We start from the raw sequence: 25,342 nt of genomic DNA, 5'->3' as shown, positions 1-25,342 counted from the left end.
CTGCTTCAGAGTCCCTTTATTTATTTTGAAATGCTGATCTGGAACGGCTAAATTACATACATACATCAGGTTCATATCTTTGTACAAAACATCCATCAGACACAGGCAGGGTGAGTGCCAGGTGAGGGTTATGAAGTGTCTGGAGGGGGGGTGGGGGGAACATGAGTCGGGGGGGGTTTAAAGTGCAGCTCAGGCGGACGTGTCGAACAGCCTCCCGATCATCTCCTCCACTTCCTCCGGACGGTACTTGTGATACTTCTCGGGGTTCTTAGTGAAGGAGACGTTGGCGCACCTAGAGAGGAGAAAGGGTTCAGAGTGAAGGGTTCTGATTGGCTGGTAGATGTAGTGCCACATAAGAGTGATTTCTACATCCATCAAGTCTGATTTTGTTAAGTCATTCTTCAGTAATGTGTGAATGAAATTGATCACATGTAATTAACAGGATAGAGACACGCTTGGGAAATAATGGAAAACATGTAACAGGATTACATAATCAGGATGGAAAAAAAGGTGCCTGTATTCCCTTATAAACATAACACAACAAATAAGGAAGTTTGTGTTTGGTAGATTATTTCTTTGTTGTAACATGCTGGCATCACAGGCTCTGCCCTTGCATGGTTCAGGTCCTACCTGACAGACCGTAGCTTCTCAGTGCAGCTAGGTGCCTTCTCCTCTGCAAAAGCCCCTCTTACCTGTGGGGTTCCCCAAGGCTCGATTCTGGGCCCCATCCTTTTTCTACTGTACATACTGCCCCTAGGTTCAATACTCACAAAACATAACATTCCCTTCCACTGCTACGCCGACGATGTACAGATATATCTGCCTCTCAAAGCAAATGTCACACACTCACTACAGCAGCTGATGGACTGCTTAGCAGAGATAAAATCCTGGCTGAGCAAAAACTTCCTCAACCTCAACGAGAGCAAGACCGAGGTCATCTTTTTTGGACCCCAACCTCCAGCCTCTCCGGTTGATATTCTGGGCTCTATCAAAAAAAACATCCTCCCCTCGGTCATGAACCTTGGAGTGACCTTCACTAGCACTTTTAAATTCGACAAGCAGATCAGCACCGTAGTAAAATCCTGCTTTTTTCAAATAAGACTATTGGCCAAAACCAAGTCGTATTTATCTTTTAAAGACTTAGAAAGGGTTATCAACGCCTTTGTAACCTCGAGACTGGACTATTGCAACGCTCTGTATGTGGGTATGGACCAGGCCTCAATCAAACGCTTACAGCTAGTCCAAAACGCGGCTGCACGTTTGTTGACTGGTCACAAAAAGCGCGACCACATCACCCCTATTCTGGCCTCACTACACTGGCTTCCAGTTCGGTTCAGAATTGATTTTAAAATCCTTTTATTTGTTTTTAAAGCACTAAATGGGCTGGCTCCGGCCTATATAGCTGAACTGCTCCAGCGCTACACCCCAGCCAGAGCTTTAAGGTCTGCTGACCAGCTGCTGCTGGTAGTGCCCAAGACCAGGCTTAAAACCAGAGGGCACCGAGCCTTCGCAGCAGCTGGCCCTAAGCTCTGGAACACTTTGCCCCTCCATGTGAGGTCGGCCCAGACCCTTGGGGTTTTTAAATCTAAACTAAAAACACACTTCTTCTCTCTGGCTTTCTAGTTAGAGCGGAGCATGACTCCTGACTCCGTGTGTTTTATTCTTATTTTGTTTTGTAAGATATATCTGTTGTAATTTATTGTCGTTTATTGTGTTTTGTAGTAATGTGTTTTTATTACATGTACAGCACTTTGGCTCGACCAAAAATCGCTTTTAAATGTGCTTTATAAATAAAACCTGATTTTGATTTGATTTGATTTCTTGGCATACATCTTATGTCGTTGGAAAGCCTGTTTATTTCCCTTTCAAATGGTGCCACATTTGTGAGGAACATGCATTTTCAAATTGCCAAAATGTCTTGTTTCATCAGACTTCAATCATCCAATCCACCAAACAACACCAAACAAGAGTCAGCAGCAAAACAAAGCTGCTGAAGCTCACATGGGCGCAACCCACATACTCCGCTCTGCTGCCCATCCCACAAATGCATGTTCCTCACTAATGTGGCACCATTGAAATAAACAGGCTTTCCAACATTTATTGCCAAGAAGCTCTGTCAAATAAATAATCTACCAAACCCACATTTCCTTACTTTTTGTGCTATGTTTAGTTTCATAAAAAAAATACCTTATCAGATTACTGTTACCTTAAAAAAAAATGGGGGGATTACTGGTATCCCATGGTAGCATCTACAAGTCTTTCAGCACATGCACATTGTTACAGTGTTACAATCACAGCATTTTTGGGACTGGCTACAGCCACAACAATTGATTTGTTCAAATATTTAAATAGTTAGTAAGGATAACAAAAATAAATGGTTTCCTGACTAGTAGTTTTTGAAACAATTACTCCTTTAATCCTATTGGAGCCGGTGGTTAGTCTGACTCTTGGAAGCCTCTTTTTAAATCGTTGTGGAGACTTCACACTCAACGTACTGTACATAAACATCTCGAAGGTAATATCATCTCTCAGGAATATGAATTAGTTGAAACTAAACAGCTGACATTAGGACTGGTCCCCCCCCCCCCCACCTGTGCAGGAAGGCCCTGTAGGTGTCCGACACCACCCTCCTCTGGGCCTGGCGGATGAAGTCTCTCTGCTCTTTGTCTGGGATGGCCCAGCCCTTCTGGATCTTACACAGCTCCTCCAGCCCGTCATTAAAGCCCTGAGGGGGGGGAGGGGGGAGAGAGAGAGAGGTCAAGTCTGTTTGTTCTTCACATCCATGCTACCAAAGACACTGTGGGATGAAGATATTTGACAACGTGGTGCCAGCGTCGTTCTGACCTCACCTTGAATTTGTCTTTTATCACCTGCCGCTCCTTGTCCTTCAGCTGGAGGAAGACAACATCAGTTACAACATTCTGCCAAGACACTGCAAATGACTCATAGTGAACACTTTGTATAGACAGAGTGTAGATATGTTTAGGACATTAAAGGGATGGTTTGAAGTGGGGTTTTATGGAGTACTTGCACATCTCTCCAAGTCTTTGGAAAGGGAGTCGTATCAGTTGCTTTCCCTGAGGTTCCTTGGATTTGTTCACCTTGTTTAATGGGCTACTTTGGGAGGAGTCTTTCTTTATTTGCTGCAAAAGTCTAAGGTCACATACAGTACAATTTGTAAAGCCCCTTTAGGCCTTTTTGTCATTTATGATATTGGGCTAGAATTAGATCATTTATAGACTGGAGATTGCAGTCAGCAGGTCCCAAGTTTGGAGATACCATGGAAACCAAGCGATGTACTGCTTTGGACTGGAGCAGCAGCAAAACATATTTATATCAACCCAACAAAAAAAATCAGTGTAAGTGTATTTGCACTCTTTAAAAAAAAAACTAGACTCTATTGAAAAAACTGTAATCTTACCCAACAGAAGATGGGACTTGCTGGTCTGTTTGTGTAATTGTTTGAGCTGGTAAATCTGAAAAAAGGAAAGAGGCAGCGAAACCCCAGCGTGTTCTGCAAGGTAACATTGTTGTCTTTTTCAATGCAGTCTGGTAGCTGTACTGATCACACAGATAACAGTTTTAGCTCCTCACTAGAAACATAGACTGTGTAAATGTTTTACCACAAGGTAAAGTGGTGAAAATATTCAAAATATAGATAGAAGTAGATATAATAATTGTTGCAGCTAAGACTGTACACAGCAGTACATGCCGTCTTCTCTAGGTAAGTACCTCACACATCCCCATTTAAAACATGTTGTGCTATCCTAATGTATTTATATGTGTTTCTACAGTGAGCACATGTTGGTACTGAGTGCTGTGGTGATGGACCTGTAGGAGACACACTCTGTTCAGCTGGCCCACTACCACCTGATCTTCAGTGGTCAAAATTATACAGGCGTGTTAAAGTCGACACTCCTGTTCCAAAGCTGGTGCTTTTCTCAGAGATGATAAAGTTCTGACCTTGGTGCCGGGCTGGAAGACGGGCATGTTCCTGTCCGTCAGGTGCTCCGTGACCTTCAGCCAGCTGAGACAGGGTCACATACAGCAGTCAGAATGAGTGGGTTAAAGACATAAGAAATGATAACTCTGTTTAGAGCTGTACCTAATGTTTTTAACCTTAATATTGACTTTCAAATACTACAAATGTGTCTTTTTTTTTTGCACATTTATTCATTCTATTTAAACTGTGCATTTGCAAAGTTTCAGATAAAGATTTGGCACTACTAGACTATGATTCTATTATTATAAGCCATTCGTAGAAATAGAGGCAAATGCGTAGGATTTGTTTTAACTTGTTTGTGTGATGCAAACATTTCCAATATATCATAATACTGTACATTAAAACTGTAATGCAAATCATAAATGCGGTCGTTTCTAACATTCACAATACATTACATACAACAAAAATGAGTTTTATTTTATATATTGTTTAGGGTGGTGGCATTATAAAATATAACGACTGACCATTGAAGCTTAATTTGAAAACTTTAAAAAAATGTTTGCAGTTAAAAGAATACAATGTGGTGCTGCCCCTCTGTATTCCAGATGTTTACCTGCGCTGGTACATCTGGATCTGCTGCTCGATCAGCTCTCTGTAGGAACCCTCAGCTTTCTTCTGAGTCACCGTCACCAGCTGGATCAACTCTGACCTGAACCGATCACACACACGACACATTAAACGTTTAAATACAGATAACAGATCTCTTACTCTGACTATCATTCCTGTGGTTTGAACAGGATGTTTTAGACCACATCGAATCCATCACCACTTACTGCACGGCTTAGAAGGTTAGCAAACCATGCTGCTGCCTTTTTAAAGAATAGTTGTCATTTCTTTGAGCTTCATGCAGCCGTTGCTTTTCATTTATTTCTGCAGCGTATGGAAATCAATAATGAAACTTGTTCTTAATTCATCAGTGTGAGCCGAAGGGTCTGCAGTTAAATAACTCTTGTTCAACTCTGACAACATGAATGCAGATGTTCACTGTGATTACACACGCCTGTTTAAGAAGTCTGCTCATAGATCCTCATTACATACAGAGATGAATGGAAAACAATGCCATTTATCACTCTTTTATAGTACCAATTCATTTGTATTAATGATATTTCTAAAGATGGTATCTTCTACTCGTCTGTCATTACACTTCATCAACACTCACTGTATGTGTAACCCCCCTCCTTTATCCTTTACCCTCAGTGTTCGAACATCTTAATGAGGAATAGTTGTTGTGCAGATGGTTTCTAAATGCGCTCATGATTTATTTCGCTACATTCTCATGAATGCCAAAATTAACATAAGTATTCAAGATGTGCATATTGAATTAGCGCACAAGGTAAATGAGTAACATCTGATATGATATGATTACAATCAGCAAGTTTAATATTTTCCTCTAGGTCTGCAACTAGCAAACCTTTTTTTTGTAGTAACCGTTTTATTTATCAAAAGTTCAAAAACAGATTAAACTGGTCATCATGTCTTTGACAACAGGACAATAATGTTGTCAAAGCTGGTGTTTTTGCTTAAAATGTAGTCCATTATTAACATATATTAAGATGGTCGCTAATTTAAATTTCAGTTTGTTAATGTGGTTGTTTTTTCTTTCTCCTCTACCGTCATGCATTTGAAAATGATTGGCAGAAATATTTAAATTTGAATAAATGTTTAAAGGTAGGGTAGGTAATTTTGGAGAAACCAGCTCGAGATCGCTAGAATTTGAAAATACACAGCCGGAAAAAATCTGCCACTTCCTTACAGAGCCCCTCCAACACACACGAACGCGCACATGACCAATGAGGGCACGAGATAAGTTTGTGCACAGATGGAAGGCTGACAGGCAGGTAGGCCATCCAGTTATTTTAGCCGGGCCGGCTCAGGGGCCTCATTTATAAAGGGATATACGCTCAAAAAATGGCGTACGCCAGTTTCTACGCAATGTTTGCGATTTATAAAATACTAACTTGACGGGAAAATGTGCTGTCCTCCACGCAAACTCTAACCCATGCGTACGCACTAAGCATAACAACGGGAGAGACGAGAAACTGCGACACCGTTGGCAGAAGGAAGAATGGAGAGAAATATGTGGAAATAAATCAAATGTTACCTCTCATTTATCATATGAAGAATTCATTTTCAAACATTGATTAAAGCCAATCTTAAAATGATTAAACAAACGCCTGTTTGAGACTCCTCAGTGCACACAAAAACATAACTTGGAGAAATAAATAAATACGGATATGTTATTTAAAACCACCTCGAATATGTTGTGTTAATGTTATGAAATGTTTTCTCATAAATGATGCGGTAAGCAGGAGGACAGAATAACGTCTAAACTGACGCCGTTTTGCATTTCTATAGGTTGTAGATACGAGCATGGTTTTATATCCTATCACGTTTAATCGTGTTTTATGCCGTTTGCCAAGACTTGATAAGTCGCTCGTAAAACACAGGAGGTATTGAAACTAAGAACACCATATGTGGTAAATTGTACAGCTAATATAACACAACACATTGTATTTCCTTTAACTGGTGGATTATGGATATATAGTTGCTGATCGACAGCTGGAACACAAACCACCAAATACAACAAAATAATTCAGATCCAGTCGTCATGACTCCACTCCGGAGGGATTCCCCGATCATTTCTTACAGTTTCTCATCAAGGGGGTGTCTCCTGTCCCCGGGACAAACACACTGCCTGAGGAAGGTTATGTGTATTTGTTTTGTCATTAACTTTTTTCGGACCACTTATTTATTTATTTTGGTGACGATCCGACCTCCATGCTGCTACTCTGGTTCAAACTGCATCCACCAAACAATATGATTTATCTCGACCTCCCCAAAATAACCAAAATCTGACACGGTGTGAGATGTCTTTTTTAGCTGTTCTGTCGTCATTTCCTAAGATCTTCTTCATGCAGTCAGTCAACATGAATGAATGAATGGGCGTTTCTTTGACTATGTATAGGCAAATATGGGCATTACGAGTCGATTGTGATTTATAAAGGGAAACAGGCGTAGGGAGTGCCGTACGCACTTCCCTCGCCGGTACGCAATGTTTTGTGAATCGGAAAATGGCGGAAAATGTATGTACCTATTTTTGTGCTTTGTACTACGTAAGCAACCTTCCTACGTCAATCCTACGCAAGGCGTTATAAATGAGGCCCCAGATGATTGGTCGTGCTCTTCACAGTGCTACGGCTTCCACAGATGACATTTTTTTATGTATTTATTGTCAAAGCATTTAATATATTCATTGCTATCGGGATGTTAAGAGCATTCCATGGAATATAACAAAAAGTGTTTCTGAAATAAATGACCTACCCCACCTTTAAGGTTTAGTCGCTAAACAGTGATGTAGCCCATTCAAGATAGTCCTGAAGAATATACGTTACTGTACACTGAATTATTAATATCTCCGTCTCCATTTTGTATTTCATGTCTTTATAATGGAACCAGTTCATCAGAATGGCGATTGCAGTTCATCTACACCAGGGGTGCACAATACGTCGATCGCAAAGGTAGTGTGGGTAGATCGCATGGCATTGAAAAAAAAAGAAAGTTAGCCTTTCATCTATCCTTACTATGGCATTTGCCACTTGATTGACGTACAGGTAAGCCAGTCTGTGATCTCATCTTTTCGCATGCGCAGTTCACCACGCATGCACGGTCAACCGCGCCAGCTGCAAATCACCGGCGAGCTGATTACCTAGTTAGCCTTCCAATTTATACAATTCTACTAAAGAAAGGGTATAAAATTGACGTAATGACCAAAGATGTACTGACTTGTATTGTGCCATACGGGTTCATGCATTTATGCAAGGTACACCAACATCAGGTATACTCAGTATATAGATAAATAAATATATGTTTAGCATTTTTAATGTAGGTAGATCATTTTGACTTGGTCATTTTAAAAGTAGCTCCCAAGCTGAAAAGCGTGGGCACCCCTGATCTACACAGATATATATATAAAATAAAAAGAAGGAAGCATACTTCTCCAGAGACTTGAGGGTGTAGTTGTAGTTGTTGTGCAGGAAGATGGCGCTCAGAGCCGAGTCCTCGTACACTTTGGATTTACTGAGCAGGTTCAGCTGCAGGTTCCCCAGTACCTTACCTGAGGAGGAAGACTCGCATCACTTTCCAAAACTAAAGCTGGAGATTTCACAGCAGAGAGGAGGGGGGGTGTTTTGTACTCACAGATATAAGTGCTGAGGAGCCTCTTGTTGAACTCCGAGGTGTAGCTGACGGCTGAAGAGCTCGTCTCTGGAGATAAATACAGACGCTGTTAGCATCTGCTTCAGATAAACTCAATGACCCACAATGTACTACTTAATTGGATCTATCAGTACGTATTTCATGTTCTATTTAGATAGAAAATCTCCACTCAAACGAAAAGTATTCACAACAGTCAAAGCACTCATGTTCCCATGGTAGCATCTACACGTCTTTCAGCACATGCACATCAGATGAGGGGCTAATATGGAAGAATTATCTGCAATTATGGTAAAATAGCATCAAAATAAAACACTGTAACTCCTCACCGGGGGCCTACACGTGGCCTTTTGCTTACCTCGGGGGTCTAAAGGTATATTGTAAGTGTCCCCCAGTACTATTAGGGCCGAGGCAAGGCAGAAGAGAGAAGAGAAAGAGGCACAAGTGCAAAAGGGTTAGAAGAGATTTGTTAGTGCAGAGTAAGTCATCAGCCATGCATTGAGGGTGGAGGGTCCGAAAAGAAGGCAAAGCAAAGCTGAAAACAACAGGAGGGAGCCACAGAGCATCACAGAGGGGTTAGGGCTGCACAATTTAACAGAACTAAATATCAAAAATCAAAGTAAGCGCAGTATTTGGTAAAGGCAAAATAAGTGATAAAGATCATTCTGAGTTAACCCCGGCCTACAAACGGTACAGACTTAAAGGGGTCCTCTTATGCTCATTTTCAGGTTCATATGTACTCTGTGTCTCTCCTGGGACATGCTCCTGTCTCCATGCTTTAATGTTCAAAAAGCTCTTTATTTCTCTCGTACTGTCTGTGCTGCAGCACCTCTTTTCACCCTCTGTCTGGAACCAGAGCCCAGTCTGCTCTGATTGGTTAGCTGGCCGGCTCTGTTGTGATTGGTCAACTGCTTAGAGATGTGACTGAAATGTTCCAGCCCTTAGCCTATAATATACAATGTGTTGGAGCGCTAGCCACTAGAAGTAATGAGTGTTACATAGTGATGTCACCATGTTATGGAAGTAAACAATGGAGGCGTTTCAGGCAGAAACCCAAAAAGCATAATAGGGTCACACTAGGATCATTTACATTGTTCAACTGTTATGTGATTAATGTTTAAAAAATGTACTCTTAAATTGTATCGCAATGCATTTCTAGTCAAACCAATCACAATTATTGATTTGTTTCGAAATCATGCAGCCCTAACACTTATTATAACCCTACAACAACAAATCAATAAAGTACATCTTATCTTTACATTAGAGATGATTAACTGTAACAAATGAATACATCTTTGAAGAGATTATCACTGGGACTCGTGCAGTGAGTGTAATCACGAGCTCCCTCTGGAAGAAGAGCAACGTTTTGGAGCTGCAGAAGGAGAGTTTAAAGGAGGTGACGGTGAGGGCCGTAACAGACACAGACAGCCATGGTGTGAACACAGAGGAGATAATAAGGGTCTTTCGCCCTCATACATCAGGACTAGGGTTTCAGATACACTGCAGTCTCAGTGACGGTAACAAGTGTTCCTGTTTCCACTCTGTACTAACATTTGGATTAAAGAATGAGGTTAAAGCAGATTTGTCTTTGGCTGCTTGGGAGAAGCAACATGTGCTGTAAACACAACATTGACATAAATCTCAGAATATATGAATTACTGATATGAGTTTAATAGAGCTGCAACAATTAGGTGATTAATACAAAAAACATTGTCTATTATTTTGAAAAAACTCATTTCAGCCTCCCAAATAGAGTATTTCCTGCTTTTCTCTATATTAAAATCATAGTTAAGTGAATATCTTTACATTTTGAACTGACAAAATACAATTATAAAGACAATACCTTGGACTTTGAAGAACTAGGATGGACATTTTCCTCTAACAACTATTTTGTTTTCAATGTTCTATATTACTTGACAATCTGTTTACAATATGATTTTTACAATTGTCTATTATTATACTGCTGCCTTTCAAAGTATTTGATTTTATAGTGAATTTGTTTTTTATACTTTTGCTGCTGGACTATGTCTTTCACTTATAATTGTTATGAAAATGACAATAATTAACTTGAGCTTTATTATCTAAAATCGTATTAACGCCCGCTCTGATAACCTTTCACCTTCATCCTTCCAATAAACCACTCTTATAATCTAACCCTCAGCGTGAAGGACTCGGAGCTGGAAGAACTTGAGAGACTGTTATAGTTGTCATGGTGACTGACCCATGACTTAAAGTAATTTTCTTCTCAGCCCTCCTGATTATTTTTAAACGGTGTGACCTATAGTCTGACCAAACCAGACATTTGAAGCGTAATGCAGAGCTGACAAACTGGGATGAATATTTATCCAACATGTCGACGTATTATAGATTTATCCGACAATTCTTTTTTTCAATGAATGGCTTAATTGATAAAGAATATTGATATTATTTTGGTTCGACAAAACAATGTGGACTCTGACAAACTATTTTTTACATTTTATTGACTAATTAGACAACTATTTTTTCAATGAATAGTTAATTGATGAAGAAATAATCAATGATAGTTGCATCCTAACATCTTTACTAGGAAATGATGGAAAAATGATGAGACCAGAGAAATAAAGTGTCGATAAAGTCATGCTGATTTTTAGCACTTATTTGTTTAGGAACATACTTAAATAAATCGAAGGAAACAGGATTTTGAACATATTGTATACATTCCAACTGAATGTGTTGCTGTACTGTCCAGATACTCTGACAGGATACTAAGTGTTATTTGCAAAGCTACGCTGAGGTTATTTCCAGCTCACAATAAATAGCTTAGTTTAAATCACAGACATGCACCACTGGTGTTAGCACTGAAGCAAACAGCCTCTCAGCAGGATAGCAGGGGGGTGGGGGGTGCAAGGTAACGAAGGCTAACGCTGCTGTGGGGGGGTCTGTACCTTGTGAGGCCAGCATGGCTCCGGCTGTCTCGTGGAAGTCCAGCAGCTGCTGCAGGAAGAGGATGGCCTGCAGGACAGAGGGCAGGGTGAGAGGGGCCCCCGCTTATTCATTACACTGAGGGCTGTTCACCGTTTCCATGGAGACCACCCGGATCCACGGAGACGGACAAAACAAGCCTCACGGAAAGGTGTTGAGTTTGAAGTGCAGAGAGAGCAAATAAATCCTGCCGTGTTACGCAACAGGAGTGAGTGAGAGTGAGCTTACATTGCTGGTCAGCTCGTGCACGGTTCCATCCTTGGGCATGTTGTACTCTTTATCCGGATCATTCTGAGGGTAAAAAGAGAGCAGACATTTACTGAATGAGTCATTGGTGACAGAGAATGGTGAAAAGTGACGAAGTAGTACATCAACTCAAGTAATGTAAAGAGGCCATATTAGGCTTTTTGGAGTGTTCCCTTTTGTTATTATTTTTTTGTGCATGTAAATGGTCTGCAAAGGGGGAAATCCCCCAACCTGCCTGAAATGCCTCCATTGGACTTGTTTGTTTACTTCCTTCAAATAGTGACATCACTCTGTAACATACACAAATGTAATTATGACGCACTATTATAGATTAAGATACAAGGTGGAGATACGTTTAATAAAAAGTAACGTATGTCCATCTTTACCTGATGCAGAATTGAAATGGTTTACCATGAATGGATATTTAATTAGAAACCAGTGATATAATATATACTATTCCTAAAGTGGCCATTCTATATAATGAGTGACTTTGAGTTTTGGTACTTTGAGTATATTGTGATGGAAATTAATTTGTACCTAAGTAACATTTTGAATGCGAGATTTGTACTTGACGTAATAGAATATTTCTACAATGTGGTAGTATTCCTTTTACTTAAAGGGGACCTATCATGCAAAATGCACTTTTGTACGTCTTTTATACATGAATATGTGTCCCGGGTGTGTCAGAAAACACAACCCTCTCTTTTCCTCCATACCCAAATCTCTAAAAACGGGGCTGCAACGGAGCTGATACAGATTTGAATTTTTATGACGTCAGAAAAGGGGTGCTCCGCCTATATGGGCAACTCTCCACCTATCAGGGGAATGGGGGGTTGGGCCACGGCCACGGCCATTGCCGCTCGAAAGCCCTGGAGACGCTGTAGTACATATGCCAGGCCTGTAAGTGGCGCTCTAGTCTGCCACAAAAGCAGCGAAGAAGACTTCTCACAGAATCAGCCCTTGCAAAAACAGGGCTGGAAAAGAGCAAATAGAGCGAAATGAGGCATGGCTAAAATGCATGATCTGTTTGGTATTTTGAAAAAAAAACTTCACAGACATGTTTTATATAGGTATGGCCCTACAATATATTATTCAAATATAGCATGATAGGTCCACTTTAAGTACTGGATCTGGGTACTGGGAGACCGATGTTAAAATATGAGCGTCTTGCCTTGATGCTGTCTGCGAACTCCTCCAGAGCTTTGGCTCCGATGGTTTCCATGGAGGTGATGAGAGTGGGCAGCTTGTTCTTGGTACTTGCTGCTGTTCCCTGCACACACAGTTACATTCAATTGAATTAAATCCACATATCCAGCATGTTTACTTATCATGCTGTGCAAATAATGAGACTCAAGTGATGAAGACCTGCAGCGTGGAGTCAAACTCAGCCTTGTTCATCTTCAGGTGTCTGAGGATGGGGAAGATGGTGAGCACGGCTGAGTAGTCGTGGCGCATGATGGCTCTGCGAGCTGCAGACACGATGTTGTCTCCCTCCAGCATCAGGTTGTCCAGCGCCTCCTGAGGACAGCAGAAGGAAAAAGGAAGCAGGTTGTTTATAGTAAAAACTGATGAGGTGCGGAGGCAGCTTCAGACGTAAATTATATTAACGTGAAAACAGGTACAGATCACAGTTTAATTACTATAAAAAGCTTCTGTTTCAAATCAAACATCAGGCAATTTAATGTGGCTGAGCCCAGGTTATTCACTTAACATCTCAACATGTTAATACTCATTAACATCTTCCTAAGCATCTCCTAAAGCAGTCAATCAGAGGGTTCCACATAGAGACAAGCAGTCCTTTCATACTTACATTTCTTTATGTATTTTTCAATATACTAACCCCCAACAAAACAGGGCTTTTGGCCATTATTTAAAAATGTTAACTCACAAACATTGCTTTCGATGACGATGTCAATGGCTCTGGCTTTTGGAAGCAAAACAAGCTCTCACACTTGGTTGTGACCCCTTTAGAGCTCACTAAAAACCTGCTGTTTTATTGATATCTTATGATGCTTCAAACATTTTTTACGTCAAGCAGCAATATTAACCTATCTTTGTTTACTTGTTAAGAGTCTATGAGATCAAATGATATGGTCAGGATCCCATAGAAATCTAGGAATTGAGTAAAACGCCTGAAAGTCATTTAAAATAATTGAAATACTACTTTAAATAAGTCACACTTAGGGGGAATAATCAGAAGGACTATTTAACAGTTAGAAATCCTGAGTATAAGCCTCAAACGTTTTAGTATATGACCTATACCTTACATTTGAATGAATGAATGAGTGTCACTGACCTGAATGAGAGAGTCGAAGGTCTTCTTCTGGTGGTGCTCGGGGATGATTTCTGCCAGCAGGGCGTACTCGCTCTGGGCCAGCTTGACGAAGGCACTGATGCAGTGGATGTAGGAGTCGATCTCTATGTCCAGAACATCGTCTTTTCCTGAGAGGTACACGACCAAAGATCCAGTAAACAAAAGATTTTTCTACAATACATGGTCTGTGGTGTTCTGGATGGTCATGAAAAGACAGTTACTGAGTTTGTGTTTGACCTGCAGGCTGTGACTCTACTTGTTTGGTAAAAGAAAATAAGATGTTTTATTAAAGCTGCAGTCGGTGATACATTTATATATCAACTATGGAAGCCTATTTATGCCATTAAAAGACAAAAAAAAGTCTTGTGGAAAAAAAAACAGATCCTGTATTTTATGATGATGAACTTTGTCAAATTGATTACTAAGTTACTTGAAAATATGACTTTCTGAGTTTCTCAAAATGATGACAAATGTTCTTACAATAATTGGCCTAATATTAAATGCCAATGACATAAACATTTAAATTACGACTTAGTATTTTTGAAATAATGACAAAGTATCTCAAAAAAATAATTAACATTTTGTAGTAATGACTAAGTATCTCAAATTAATGACTTAGTATGTAAGGGATAATGTGCAGCGAGGCGGTCATTATGGGGAAAAGAACACCCGACGGGCAGATCAGGATCCCGACGCGTAGCGGAGGGATCTTGATCAGCATGAACAAAGTTCTCAACAAAGTAACGACATGACTCCCAATATTAATTGAAATGCTTTTATGGATTTAGAAAATGTTTTTATTGATTTAAAAAATAGTTGTATGTATTGATTTAAATTGACATGCATCCGCTAAGAAAAATAGTCCGTTGTTACCGTTTGAAAAACGTAGCAACGGCAGGAAGGCGGAGCTTTTTGATTACAGATTTGAAAACATCGTTGCTTGCTTTAAAAGTAGCACAATTCATTATGTCAAACCTTGGAAAGTATCTAAATATCCCTGCCCTAATGCCAAAGTAACTGGCAACTGAATATGTTTTGCCGTTTGATGTCTATGTCTGGACCGCTGCGTAAAAAGGAGGGTTTCTGCCCCTTACTTCTCCGCTGTTTTCTTGTCGCTCTTGTCTTGTCAGTTCGAAACTGCCAACTGTATACAGTTAAATCAAAGTGTTGTGCAGATGTGAGCGTCCTTAACAACGGTCAATAAGTCCTAGACAGCGGTCTGTCTGTTCTGGATTAACAACGTGTCACGTGTTCTGAATTGACCAATCAGAATCGGGTATTCAACTAAGCCATGTAATAACTGTAGATAATGACTTAGTATTTAAAATAATGACTTAACATGTAGTAGTCATGATGACTAAGTATCTCAAATTAATGACATAGTATCTTAAAATAATGACTTATTTTAAAATGACTTGGTTTAACAAAATAATTATAGTATAGTATTGCAAAATATTATTATTTAATAATAATTGATATTATAATACATTTTAGATGCTAAACCTTATTAGAAAAAGTCTTCTCATTATGATGACATACAGGATCCTCTCTTTTTCATCACATTGGCGGAAATGGGCTTCCATACATCAGTTGTTTTGTTGGATGTGTTCCTTCTCTTTCCCACTGTTCCCCTCACTCACCTGCGGCGGCCCCGTGCTTCTCGGTCACGGCGTCAGAGAGGTGTTTGACCCGAGAGTCATGATCGTAACCTGGTGGGTGGGGTGGGGGGGCAGCAGGGACACAGGCCGAGTCAAACCTCAGAGGTCGTGACTAGGCCCATAGTGAAGGGGGGGGGGGGGCAAACCTGAACCTGGATCATCTGTACCGACCACCACCAAGCACCCAGCAGGGGGGGAGGGAAGCAGGGGACACCCTTTGAAGTCAAGTGTTGGGATGTGTGTGTGTGACTCATTAAGTCAGTGTGTGTTTCAGCTACATGAGAGCAACGAGCTTCAAGAGAAATGTCACAACAGCTTTTGATCCCTGCAGCTCTATGAGTTCTTTTTCATCCTTTCACACTTTGAAACTGTTAAATATCAGATAAGAAATAAAGCTTTTTTTTATTTTGGGGTACCAAAATAATACAATTTGGCCAATTTCCTATAAACCTGACTTGTCACTTCTAGTTTTCCCAGAATGCCATTCCCCAACCCCAGTTGGATATTTATATGTAGCAGAGGACACAAAACAAACAAAAGGCCCAAGAGCTCTGTACAGCACCTCTAGTGGCTCAAAACTCCACAGGTTGCCTTTAATATGACTTGAATAGTTCAATTGAAAAATGTTATATTGTCTCCTATGAAAAAAAAAACTTGGTTTCAAGTAAATTATTATATATTTAATTTTGTCGATATAGTACACTAGTTCTTTTTTTTTCCAATTGTTTCCCCCTTTTTGTGAGGTTATATTGTCATGTTGTATTGCTGTGGTCATGTGTAAAAAATCAGCAAAATATAACTGCCAGTTTTGACAATAATGCAATACCTTGTCATTTCTAAATAAAAAATTGGAAGATCTGCCACTTATGTGATTTTTTTGTTTTAAAGGTAGGGTAGGTAAGTTTGAGAAACCGGCTCGAGATCGCTAGAATTTGAAAATACACAACCGGAGAAAATCTGCCACTTCCTCACAGAGCCCCTCCTCCAACACACACGAACCCGCACATGACCAATGAGGGCACGAGATAAGTTTGTGCACAGATGGAAGGCTGACAGGCAGGTAGGCCATCCAGTTATTTTAGCCGGGCCGGCTAAAATGATTGGTCGTGCTTTTTACAGTATTACGGCTTCCACAGATGACATTTTTTTATGGATTTTTTGTCAAAGCACTTAAGATATTCATTGCTATCGGGATGTTAAGAGCATTCCATGGAATATAACAAAAAGTTTATCTCGAGCCGGTTTCTCAAACTTACCTACCCTACCTTTAAGTATTAAGGAACTCAATGTTTTCTAATGCACATTTAATGCAATTTCAATATTTGACGGTAATTCTTAATTTGTTCAAAAACAATTCACACCTACTGTTAAGATAACAGACATGTTGTAGTTGTGCTGTATGTTGCTGTGATGTCTACATTTAGCTAATAATCCATAGCAATTAGTCAAATACAAAACAGAGATTCAGAAATGATAGCTTTGCTAGTTATATATTATTGCTCATATCATTTTTAACAGTGAAAAGGGTTTTAGGGTGGATTTCAATGCTTTAAAACATTATATGTTTGGCTTCATACATTGATAGGAGACAAATACAACCATATTTAGCTTCCTTTTTTGAGGATTTATCAGATATTTGTATGCTTTTATGTAACATCTGCCTGATCTTAAAGCTGTTGTGACGGTTCTGAGGAGATGTATGTGTGCCTGTTGCTCTGAATGAGAAACATGGAGGCACAACATAACCAGTACACTGTGAGCGAGGAGGGAGAGAAGACACCGAAGAGAAGACAGAGGTGCGTTACCTTCCAAAGGAGTGAGGTTAGAGCCCCCCTTTTTCCCATCCAGCCCATGCTGTGAGTACTGTTTCAGAAGGTTCTGAGCCTTGCGAATGGTCCCTGGTCCCATAAACACAGAGATAGAGTCCAGAGGAGGAGGGGGGGGCAGCGAGGTCCAGACAGCCAAGAGGAAACAGAAGAAGGAAGAAGAAGAAGAAAAACGGAGAGCTAGGAAGTGAGTGATGAAACACAGAAACCACCACCGAGACAGGCAGCAGAGGTTTGTATGTGGAGGGGGGGGGGCACAGCCTAGCACCACAGCTACACAACAGGATGACCAGGTGAGACAACTACAGCTAGGTCATGAAAACACAGCTGGACACATGTGCTGCACACACAGTGCCCAGGGTCATGTAAGAGCAGAATACACAGGTTAGGTCAGGAGTACACAGCCATCACAATTAATACAATTAACAGTCATATACAGGATTAATATTACCATCACATTCTAGTTTAGACAGGCACAATCTACAGAACATTAATATTCTCAGGATTAAACAACAATATATTAGTTTGGTTAGTGAGATTGTTAGCATGTTGCACACTGAAAGCTGCATTCATTGATTTGAAAAGATTGGCTTTGTGGGAAGAAGAAATTCGCAAAAAGCTGAAAACTGGCTTATTTCCGCTGGTGTAATGGCTAGCGTTTAAGCAAACAGTTGTCTACATACACATGCAGCAAACACACAGCAATGTTATCATCTAATTGGAGTGTCCAACAAATTAATTAAAGTCCAATACTAACTAGGGATGGGAACGATTAATCGAATATTCGAAATTACTCAAGTATTGTAATTATTATTATTTATTTTTTATTTTTTTTGAGAATGAGTATTGAATAGCTGCATTCTGTGCATAGGCCCTGTTATAGGTTGTTGATCTCTGTTGTAATAGGGTTACGTTACCTAACCCGTTATGTTGTTCATGTATGATCCCTCTTTCATTTAAAAACCAAGTTATGTTTTAAGCATGAAAGCTGTAGGCCTATAGCTGTGAACTGTTCAAACTGTGATCACCAGTTCAATACATTTGACAAATTCGACTTGGTTTCTATACTTATTTGAACATGTATTTATTTATTTTTCAAAATTAAAAATATACTTTTTTTTTTGTAAATTTGTTCCCACATTTTTATTTTTTTTTATAGGATATGTACATTTCGGTTAATCGGTTAACCGTTTTTTTTGGGGGTCGAATATTCAAATATACATTTGCTTTCAAATTCCCATCCCTAACCAATTTTAGCTCCGGTTTGGTCTCCACCACGCGTCATTTCAGCACACTATACTGTTATCTAGCCATGTTTTTCCTTTGCAAACCTTCTAGATGTTATTTTAAAAAGATGGATCCAGTGGTTTGGATCTTTAAAAAGGTATTTATGTGATCTGACAGATGCCGACATGAAAAAATAATAATTGCCCAGGGTTTAACAAACGTTAAAATATGTTGTTATTGTCCAAGTGAAGACCGAACACAGTGTGACAATTTGTTCTATATCTATATATATATATATATATATATATATATATATATATATATATATATATATATATATATATATATATATATATTGTTGGTTATGTTCGAGGGATACTTTTTTGTATCGATCCAGTTGAATAGAAGACATCTAGGACACCATTCCCATTCTCATAAACATATAACCTGCAGCTGGATGATAGCTTTAACATTTGACTATGTGACTAGATAAAGAATTATTGGCTGAGATGCCATTGAAATCAAATCTCCATCTACTCCTAAGAACAAATCTGTCTCCATATCAGCTAAATGCTTTACTTTACTCAGCAAGTTAAAAGTGAACTGTGTCTGTCTGCAGTTTGATGGTAGCAGCAGGTAGCGTACTAGCTATATCAGAGCTTTTTTTAAATAAAAAACAGTTGGCTGTGAGACAGGAACATGCAGTAAAGGTTCTGTAGAACCAAAAGGAGCTAATAGAGTATCATCACTGTAAACGACATATTTTACATCACAGTCATCTGATCCATTTATAATAATACTAGTGATAAGTGAAGCTTTCAAGAGGGTTAGATTAGGTAAGAAAAATATGTCCAAACTCTTCACTGCCAGGACATTTCTCTTGACTATATCATTTTTCTTGTAATGGCGCTGTTATGTCACCGCACCGCATGTCCAAGCTGTTGGTGGAGCTCATTCAAATCTGAACTTTCAACAAAAGAATAAATTGAATTTAATAAATAAAAAAGGCTGTTTCATTATTTCAGTGCAGACGGAATTGGGCCTGAGGTTCAGCTGTGTAATTGCTATTTCTGATCAACACTACACACAGTTCTGTCACAGCACACACACTGAAAACTCTACAAGCTCTAATTTCATGGTGGCTAACTGCTGGAGATGCAGAGGCGGATGGGATGTTTTGTGTATGCCTATGAGCATACCAGTGTTTTCATTCTTTTAAATATATATCATTTATTGGGAACACGCTTGTATATGACACTTTATTTCAGGCACTACGAGTCAAAAGACTAACACATCGGCAACTCAAATTCTTTTAAATTTAGCAATAATATATTTATTAATAATAGTAATAAACCACCAAAAATATATATTGTAATATACATATTTTTACATCTTTATGCTTTTTGAATTGTTACTTACCCTAACCCTAACTTCTTATGTTTACATAAATATTTTTATTCTATTTTATTTGATCTTTTTATTTCACATTTTTTATTTAACTTCTTATGTTTATATTCATAAATGTATGCTATTTTGTTTTATATTATATTTTAACTGCTCATGTTTAAAAAAAATATTATTTAAAAATATCTTTATTGATTTTTTTGTTTTATTCTAAAGTAGAGCAACTGTCTGATTTGGATTCTTAAAGGACTTCAATTGTATACTCATAATATTATCAGTGACACTGAGGTAGTCTGCTATTTAAATTGTAATTTGTCTTTGTAAATGTTGTTCCTTATTATTAATTTATTAATTTAATTTTGTAATTAGTATAGGTTTGACTGTCTTTTTCAAAGTAGAGGCTTAACTCTTGAATATTTGGCTCTTTTCTTCTCCCTTCCACATACAAAAACACACCCCACATATGTGTGATATAATATAGACATACAGTCACGACAGCATGGGAGATACATTTACTTATTTTTAGCACGAGGGAGCACGTTTCTGTCACAGAGCTGCCAGTAAAATCTATTTCAAAGCTGGTTGAAAGTCATTATTTTTAATAAATTCCACTTTGTCAATCCCATAACGCTGCGGAGGTTTCCAGCAGTTCATTAACAACAGTAAAACTAGAGGACAACCAACTAAAACTACAACATACTACATGTCTCCAGAGAACTAATACACTTCTAACATCCTGCTTCTCACTGCTAAACAAACTCATGCTGCCTTTTATTTGCCGTGAGGTTTCACATTGGACGGACAGAAGCAAGCAGGAGGCACACTAAAGCTTTCTGTTTACCTGGGATGTAGACTGTCATCATAACATAGGGATTATAAAAGAGGAAAAGGATGAAGGATTAGTTGGAGATGACTGTAAAATCAAAAGGAAACACAGCGTGGAGTGCTAGTGAATAGGATCATTACAAAAGATGGTGGAGGATGCTTGAAACGGAATAATGTGGCTGGATGGTGATCTGATCAAACAATGGAGTGACGGTGCGGCTATAATGAAATAATCAACATTATGCAGAATCATGCTTGTTTGTTAGACTAATCTTGTAAGGAGAGGCTTGTAAATCAGAGTGTTGAGAGGAGTGCAGTGATCATGGGTGTCGTCTGCTGCTGACCTGGTCTCTTGGGGGCCTTTTTGGTGGGCGTGTCCTTGCGTTTGGTTTGGACGGCGGGCGAGTAGAGGATCCCAGAGTTGGCGCTGTTCTTGCGGAAGTGATCCTTCAGGCCTTTGATGGAGCGATCCAGCTGGTTGGACCTGATCTGGAAGTAGACGTTCATGAAATCTGCAAGAAAGAGAAGAAGAGTTTAAGAGTAAGGTCGAGGTTCATGGGGTAACTTCAGTAATTTTTGACAAAAAACTGGACATCATTTCCGAATGACTGATCAGAAAAAGAAGATTTTTGATATTGGTCCAGTATTGAGCAATAGCGCTGCAGCTTCTGTACAGTCCGTGGAAGTCTTGCTCAATACAGGACCAATGATGATGTCTCATTTTTGTGTCTAAGTGAGTCATGGAGACAACATTTTTTGACATTGGTCAAGAGAGCTCTGCAGCCATTAATGGGCTGAAATATAACCCTAAAAAGCTAACTGCGCAATGTCGGTCCACTAAAAGTGCTTGTTTTTGTCTGTTGTTACTATTATTAATGTCTGACAACATTAGGGAATTGAACCTACAAAATAATAAAACTGAATTGCTTTGCAAATAGCGCCCACAGCTGCCGCGCTCTCTGGTTCAATTTCAAAAATAGTTGTCGATTAGTTACTTGGACAAAATACATGGATACAAAAATGAGGTTTTTCTTTCAAATATGGAGCTTTATCTTTAAACGGCCATAAAGTTGGAGACGTCGATGAGTGTCTGTTGACCGTGTTTTTTGCAATGTGCTCCACAACACTTTTCACAACAAACAACTGATTATCTGTTCAGCTTGTTAAGATAAGATAAGATAAGATAAGATGGACCTTTATTAATACCCGTGGGGATTGTTGTCCTTAGTTTGATCTTTATTGCCCTTATTGTAAGTTGCTTTGGATAAAAGCGTCAACTAAATGCTATGTAATGTAAAAATTGAAATTCAATAGGGCACACATGGAGTCTATTTAAATTGTTCGTCTTCATCTCATCTGATCATTCTAAAACACAGATATTTTTACAAAGCCAGGGCCATCTGAAAAAAGGCTAAGAAGTGAGTTAAAGTGGTTGCCAAAACGGTATTTCCCTTAATACACGCACATAACTTACGTTGGCTGTAGTCTTTGCGGCGTGTTCAAGTAGGACTTTTTGGCTAAGCACAGGCATTGGGAGGCAACAAGTTCTTTTGACATTGGTTTTGTGTGTCGCTTTCACACCAAGTACTTTTCCCAGGAATAGTTCCCGGAAGTCTTTAGTTCCGGAACTATCTAGTAGATCGTGTTCACACCTGAGGGAGGATTACGTAAATGAAGCCGTTGACGTCACTTGTTCTTCTTCGGCTGCTTTGGGTTTACTGGCAGGCCGCAAACAACTTCACGGGCGTATACTGGGGGACTCGAGACTTCGAGTGGCAGTAAATCACGACCCGAAGTCCCGGGTAAATCGCCAGAAGTGCCGACACCTCCTCATCACTCCACCGCTCCCACGTTTTATTTTGTGTTGCCATAAGTTATTCTCTCTCCGTTGGTGCGCTGGGCTAATGCTAATGCTAATAATGCTAATGCGAGCAAATAAAATGGCGGCTTCACAAACATTTTCGGAGTTTTACGGGGCTTGGTTTGCAATTCGCCCAGCCAATCAGAAATTGGAACCTTTTCCTCCCCAGGAAAGTACCTGCTCTCTAGCAGGGACTGACAAGGGGTGAAAAGGTTCCCGAAAAAAAGTTCTAGTTCCTGATCTTTTTGGTGTGAACGCAAAATCCCAGGAACTATCGGAACTGTTGCTGGGAAAAGTACTCCGGTGTGAAAGCGCCTTAAGGCTAGTACACAGCGTAATTTCAGAATAGATGTTTTCTGGTTTTCCCACCTGAACACAACATCTCTCTCTGTGTGAGACATGGAATACAGGAAAACTAAAAGACAAAAGGAAGGAAAGCTAGAGTAGGAGCAGTATGGAGAGCCCAGCAGGAAACCCACCCTGGTTGCGTCCGTACTCCACCAGCCAGCCGGCGATGCAGATGATATCTTGGAGCACAGCTTCTGGCAGATGTTCCAGCACCACATCCTCCTGGACCTCCAGCTCCTCGTCCACACTGATGGCGTCCAGGATGAGGATGGGGGGAACGGGTTTACTGTAGCGGGTCAGGAGGCTGCGGAACTCCGCCTCCAGCAGCTCTTTGCCCTTCTCAAAGCGCGCTTTCTGCACAAAGGAAACATTTGTCAATTTCCTGGGAATTTGACTTTTGTTCTCTTACACATAAAAAACGTATAAACCTGCACTGCTTGTGATATGTATATCTGGCTGGTTATTTCAATGTAATTAAGGTCAGTTTTACATTTAAACAACAAATGGCATGATTTCTTTCTCATTTACACAGATTTTTCTGCATCCAGCACCTCATAGACTTTTGGAAGTAAGATATTGTAGAAATATATTTACAAGGCAAATCATGGCATTAATAATTGTAGTGACAATAATCAAAGATCACTGCTACAACGGAATAAAATGTGAGGAATGGGATGCAATTCATTCGTTTTAAAGCCACCAAGAAAGAAAAAAGAACGTGTGTCAAATATGAAGAAATACTTTGCCATTTTAGAATTACGCTTATTATCTTTCTTGCAAAGAGATAGAAATGAAGATTGATACCATCCTTATGTCATATTTGTATGTTAAATGTGAAGCTCGAGCCACTTAGCTTAGCTTAAAGGCTAGATGTAAGGAGAAAAATAGTGTCACTATCTGGTTTGTTTTACTTTATACGTATAAAAAAGTTAAATTATATCTAAATCTCAGCAATGAGGCATGTAATCGTTTACCAAAATGTACATACATATTCAAATAAAGCTGAATACTGTACCACTGTGTTGAGTTCGGGGCTGTCAGGGTTGTTATCCTGGAAATATTCCACAGCTTTCTGAATCTTTGCAATACAAGCAAGGTACTCATCCAGTCTGCCTGTCGGCCTGAAACAAAAGGATTAAGGATACGTCAGTTTTCTACATCTGCTCAAAATCCATCAACTCTGCCAAGAAATGGAAGTTGTTGTTGTTGTTGTTGTACCGATCAGGCAGAACAACCCACGATCCCCTCAGTCTCACCCCTCTCTGATGATCCTGTCTGTGTCTTTGGCCACGTGGTAGTAGCTGATGACGTGGTCCATGCAGGACAGAGTCTTGTCCACGTTCTCCTGCAGGCGCTGCAGGTTCTCTGTCTGCTTGTGCACCGGGATGATGGAGTTCTCCAGCTGCATCAGGCGGCTCTCGAACGACGACAGGATGGAGACCTGGAGAAACAAAATCATAATAAGTATTTATCCGCCGACAAGAAACAAGAACAAAGACCATAACATCCCATCTCTTCTTTTTTGTTTTTGGTGTTTGAAGCTGAGATCTGAAGAGCAGGAGGGTTTTTTAAATCGAAGCACTAGCTAGATTAAAATGGTTGTGCTTAGACTTGTCAAACCTGGAAAACAGACTATAAAGACTTGTTAAAACAAGATCATGAGCCTTGCTTTTAACTTTCATTTTTTTATTCTGTTATATCTTATTATTGGTTGGCATTGTTTTCTTATTTCTAAATGTTCACCCGTACCATTGTATTATTTTTGTTGTGTCTATTGTGCATATGAATATAAAGCCTTGGATCTCTTGAATGTTTTAATTTTTAAAACACTATATGTAGTCCTTTTACGACTGGACATGGAAACTATAATATCTTTTTTTTCCTTGTGCAGAAATCAAACTAAGTAAGGTGTTTACTGGAATAAGGTCAATCTTAGTGTGTGTGTGTGTGTGTGTGTGTGTGTGTGTGTGTGTGTGTGTGTGTGTGTGTGTGTGTGTGTGTGTGTGTGTGTGTGTGTTTGTTCATACCATGCCCTTGGTCAGCTGATCACTCTTCTCCAGGTTTTCTCGGATGAATGACAGCGTCTCTTGCTCCTGTAACATCATACAGAAAAACATTAACTTCACATTCTCACGCTGTCAGTGGGAGTTAGCATGTTATATGTACTAATAATTACAATGCATACAGCAGGTTAAATAAATATTCCACTAAAAGGCTCGTCTGTGATGCTTCCTTCCTCTCCAGCCATAACTGACCTGCTTCAGTTTCTCCTCTATTTCCCGCTTCCTGGCGGACGCATCCTCGGTAGGAATCATCCTGGAGGTAATGCCCATCACAGGACGGCCACCAGTGTATTTATAAAGATTAAAAGCTCGATTAAAGTCTTTAAAATGACAACAATGACGAGCAAAACGTACTGTTGTGGCTAGCTAACAGCAACGACGTCAAGCTAGACAG

At 39.6% G+C, this 25,342-nt stretch overlaps 1 protein-coding gene across 7 annotated transcripts; it reads right to left on the bottom strand.

The window, feature by feature from the left end:
* Window positions 1–25,342, bottom strand: exoc7 (exocyst complex component 7). 7 transcript variants are annotated; one of them, XM_034119989.1, is made up of 21 exons: window positions 25,141–25,342; window positions 24,913–24,978; window positions 24,142–24,326; window positions 23,901–24,006; window positions 23,017–23,239; window positions 21,021–21,188; window positions 20,693–20,704; window positions 17,200–17,292; window positions 15,377–15,445; window positions 13,719–13,864; window positions 12,788–12,940; window positions 12,594–12,692; window positions 11,405–11,467; window positions 11,140–11,206; window positions 8,201–8,266; window positions 7,997–8,117; window positions 4,557–4,652; window positions 3,964–4,027; window positions 2,850–2,891; window positions 2,592–2,725; window positions 1–292 (listed from the first exon to the last, which is right to left on the bottom strand). In XM_034119989.1, the coding sequence occupies exons 1-21, from the start codon at window positions 25,216–25,218 to the stop codon at window positions 190–192; spliced, it is 2,154 nt and encodes a 717-aa protein (XP_033975880.1). In that variant the 5' UTR covers window positions 25,219–25,342; the 3' UTR covers window positions 1–189. The 7 variants fall into 7 exon arrangements, with proteins under 7 accessions (XP_033975880.1, XP_033975874.1, XP_033975877.1 ...); XM_034119983.1 differs by lacking the exon at window positions 15,377–15,445; XM_034119986.1 differs by lacking the exon at window positions 17,200–17,292.

Source organism: Trematomus bernacchii, unplaced genomic scaffold, assembly GCF_902827165.1.
Source record: "Trematomus bernacchii unplaced genomic scaffold, fTreBer1.1, whole genome shotgun sequence".
NCBI classification, from domain to species: domain Eukaryota; kingdom Metazoa; phylum Chordata; class Actinopteri; order Perciformes; family Nototheniidae; genus Trematomus; species Trematomus bernacchii.
Note: the sequence above shows the minus strand (reverse complement) of the source record. Positions and strands in the feature narration are given on the sequence as shown.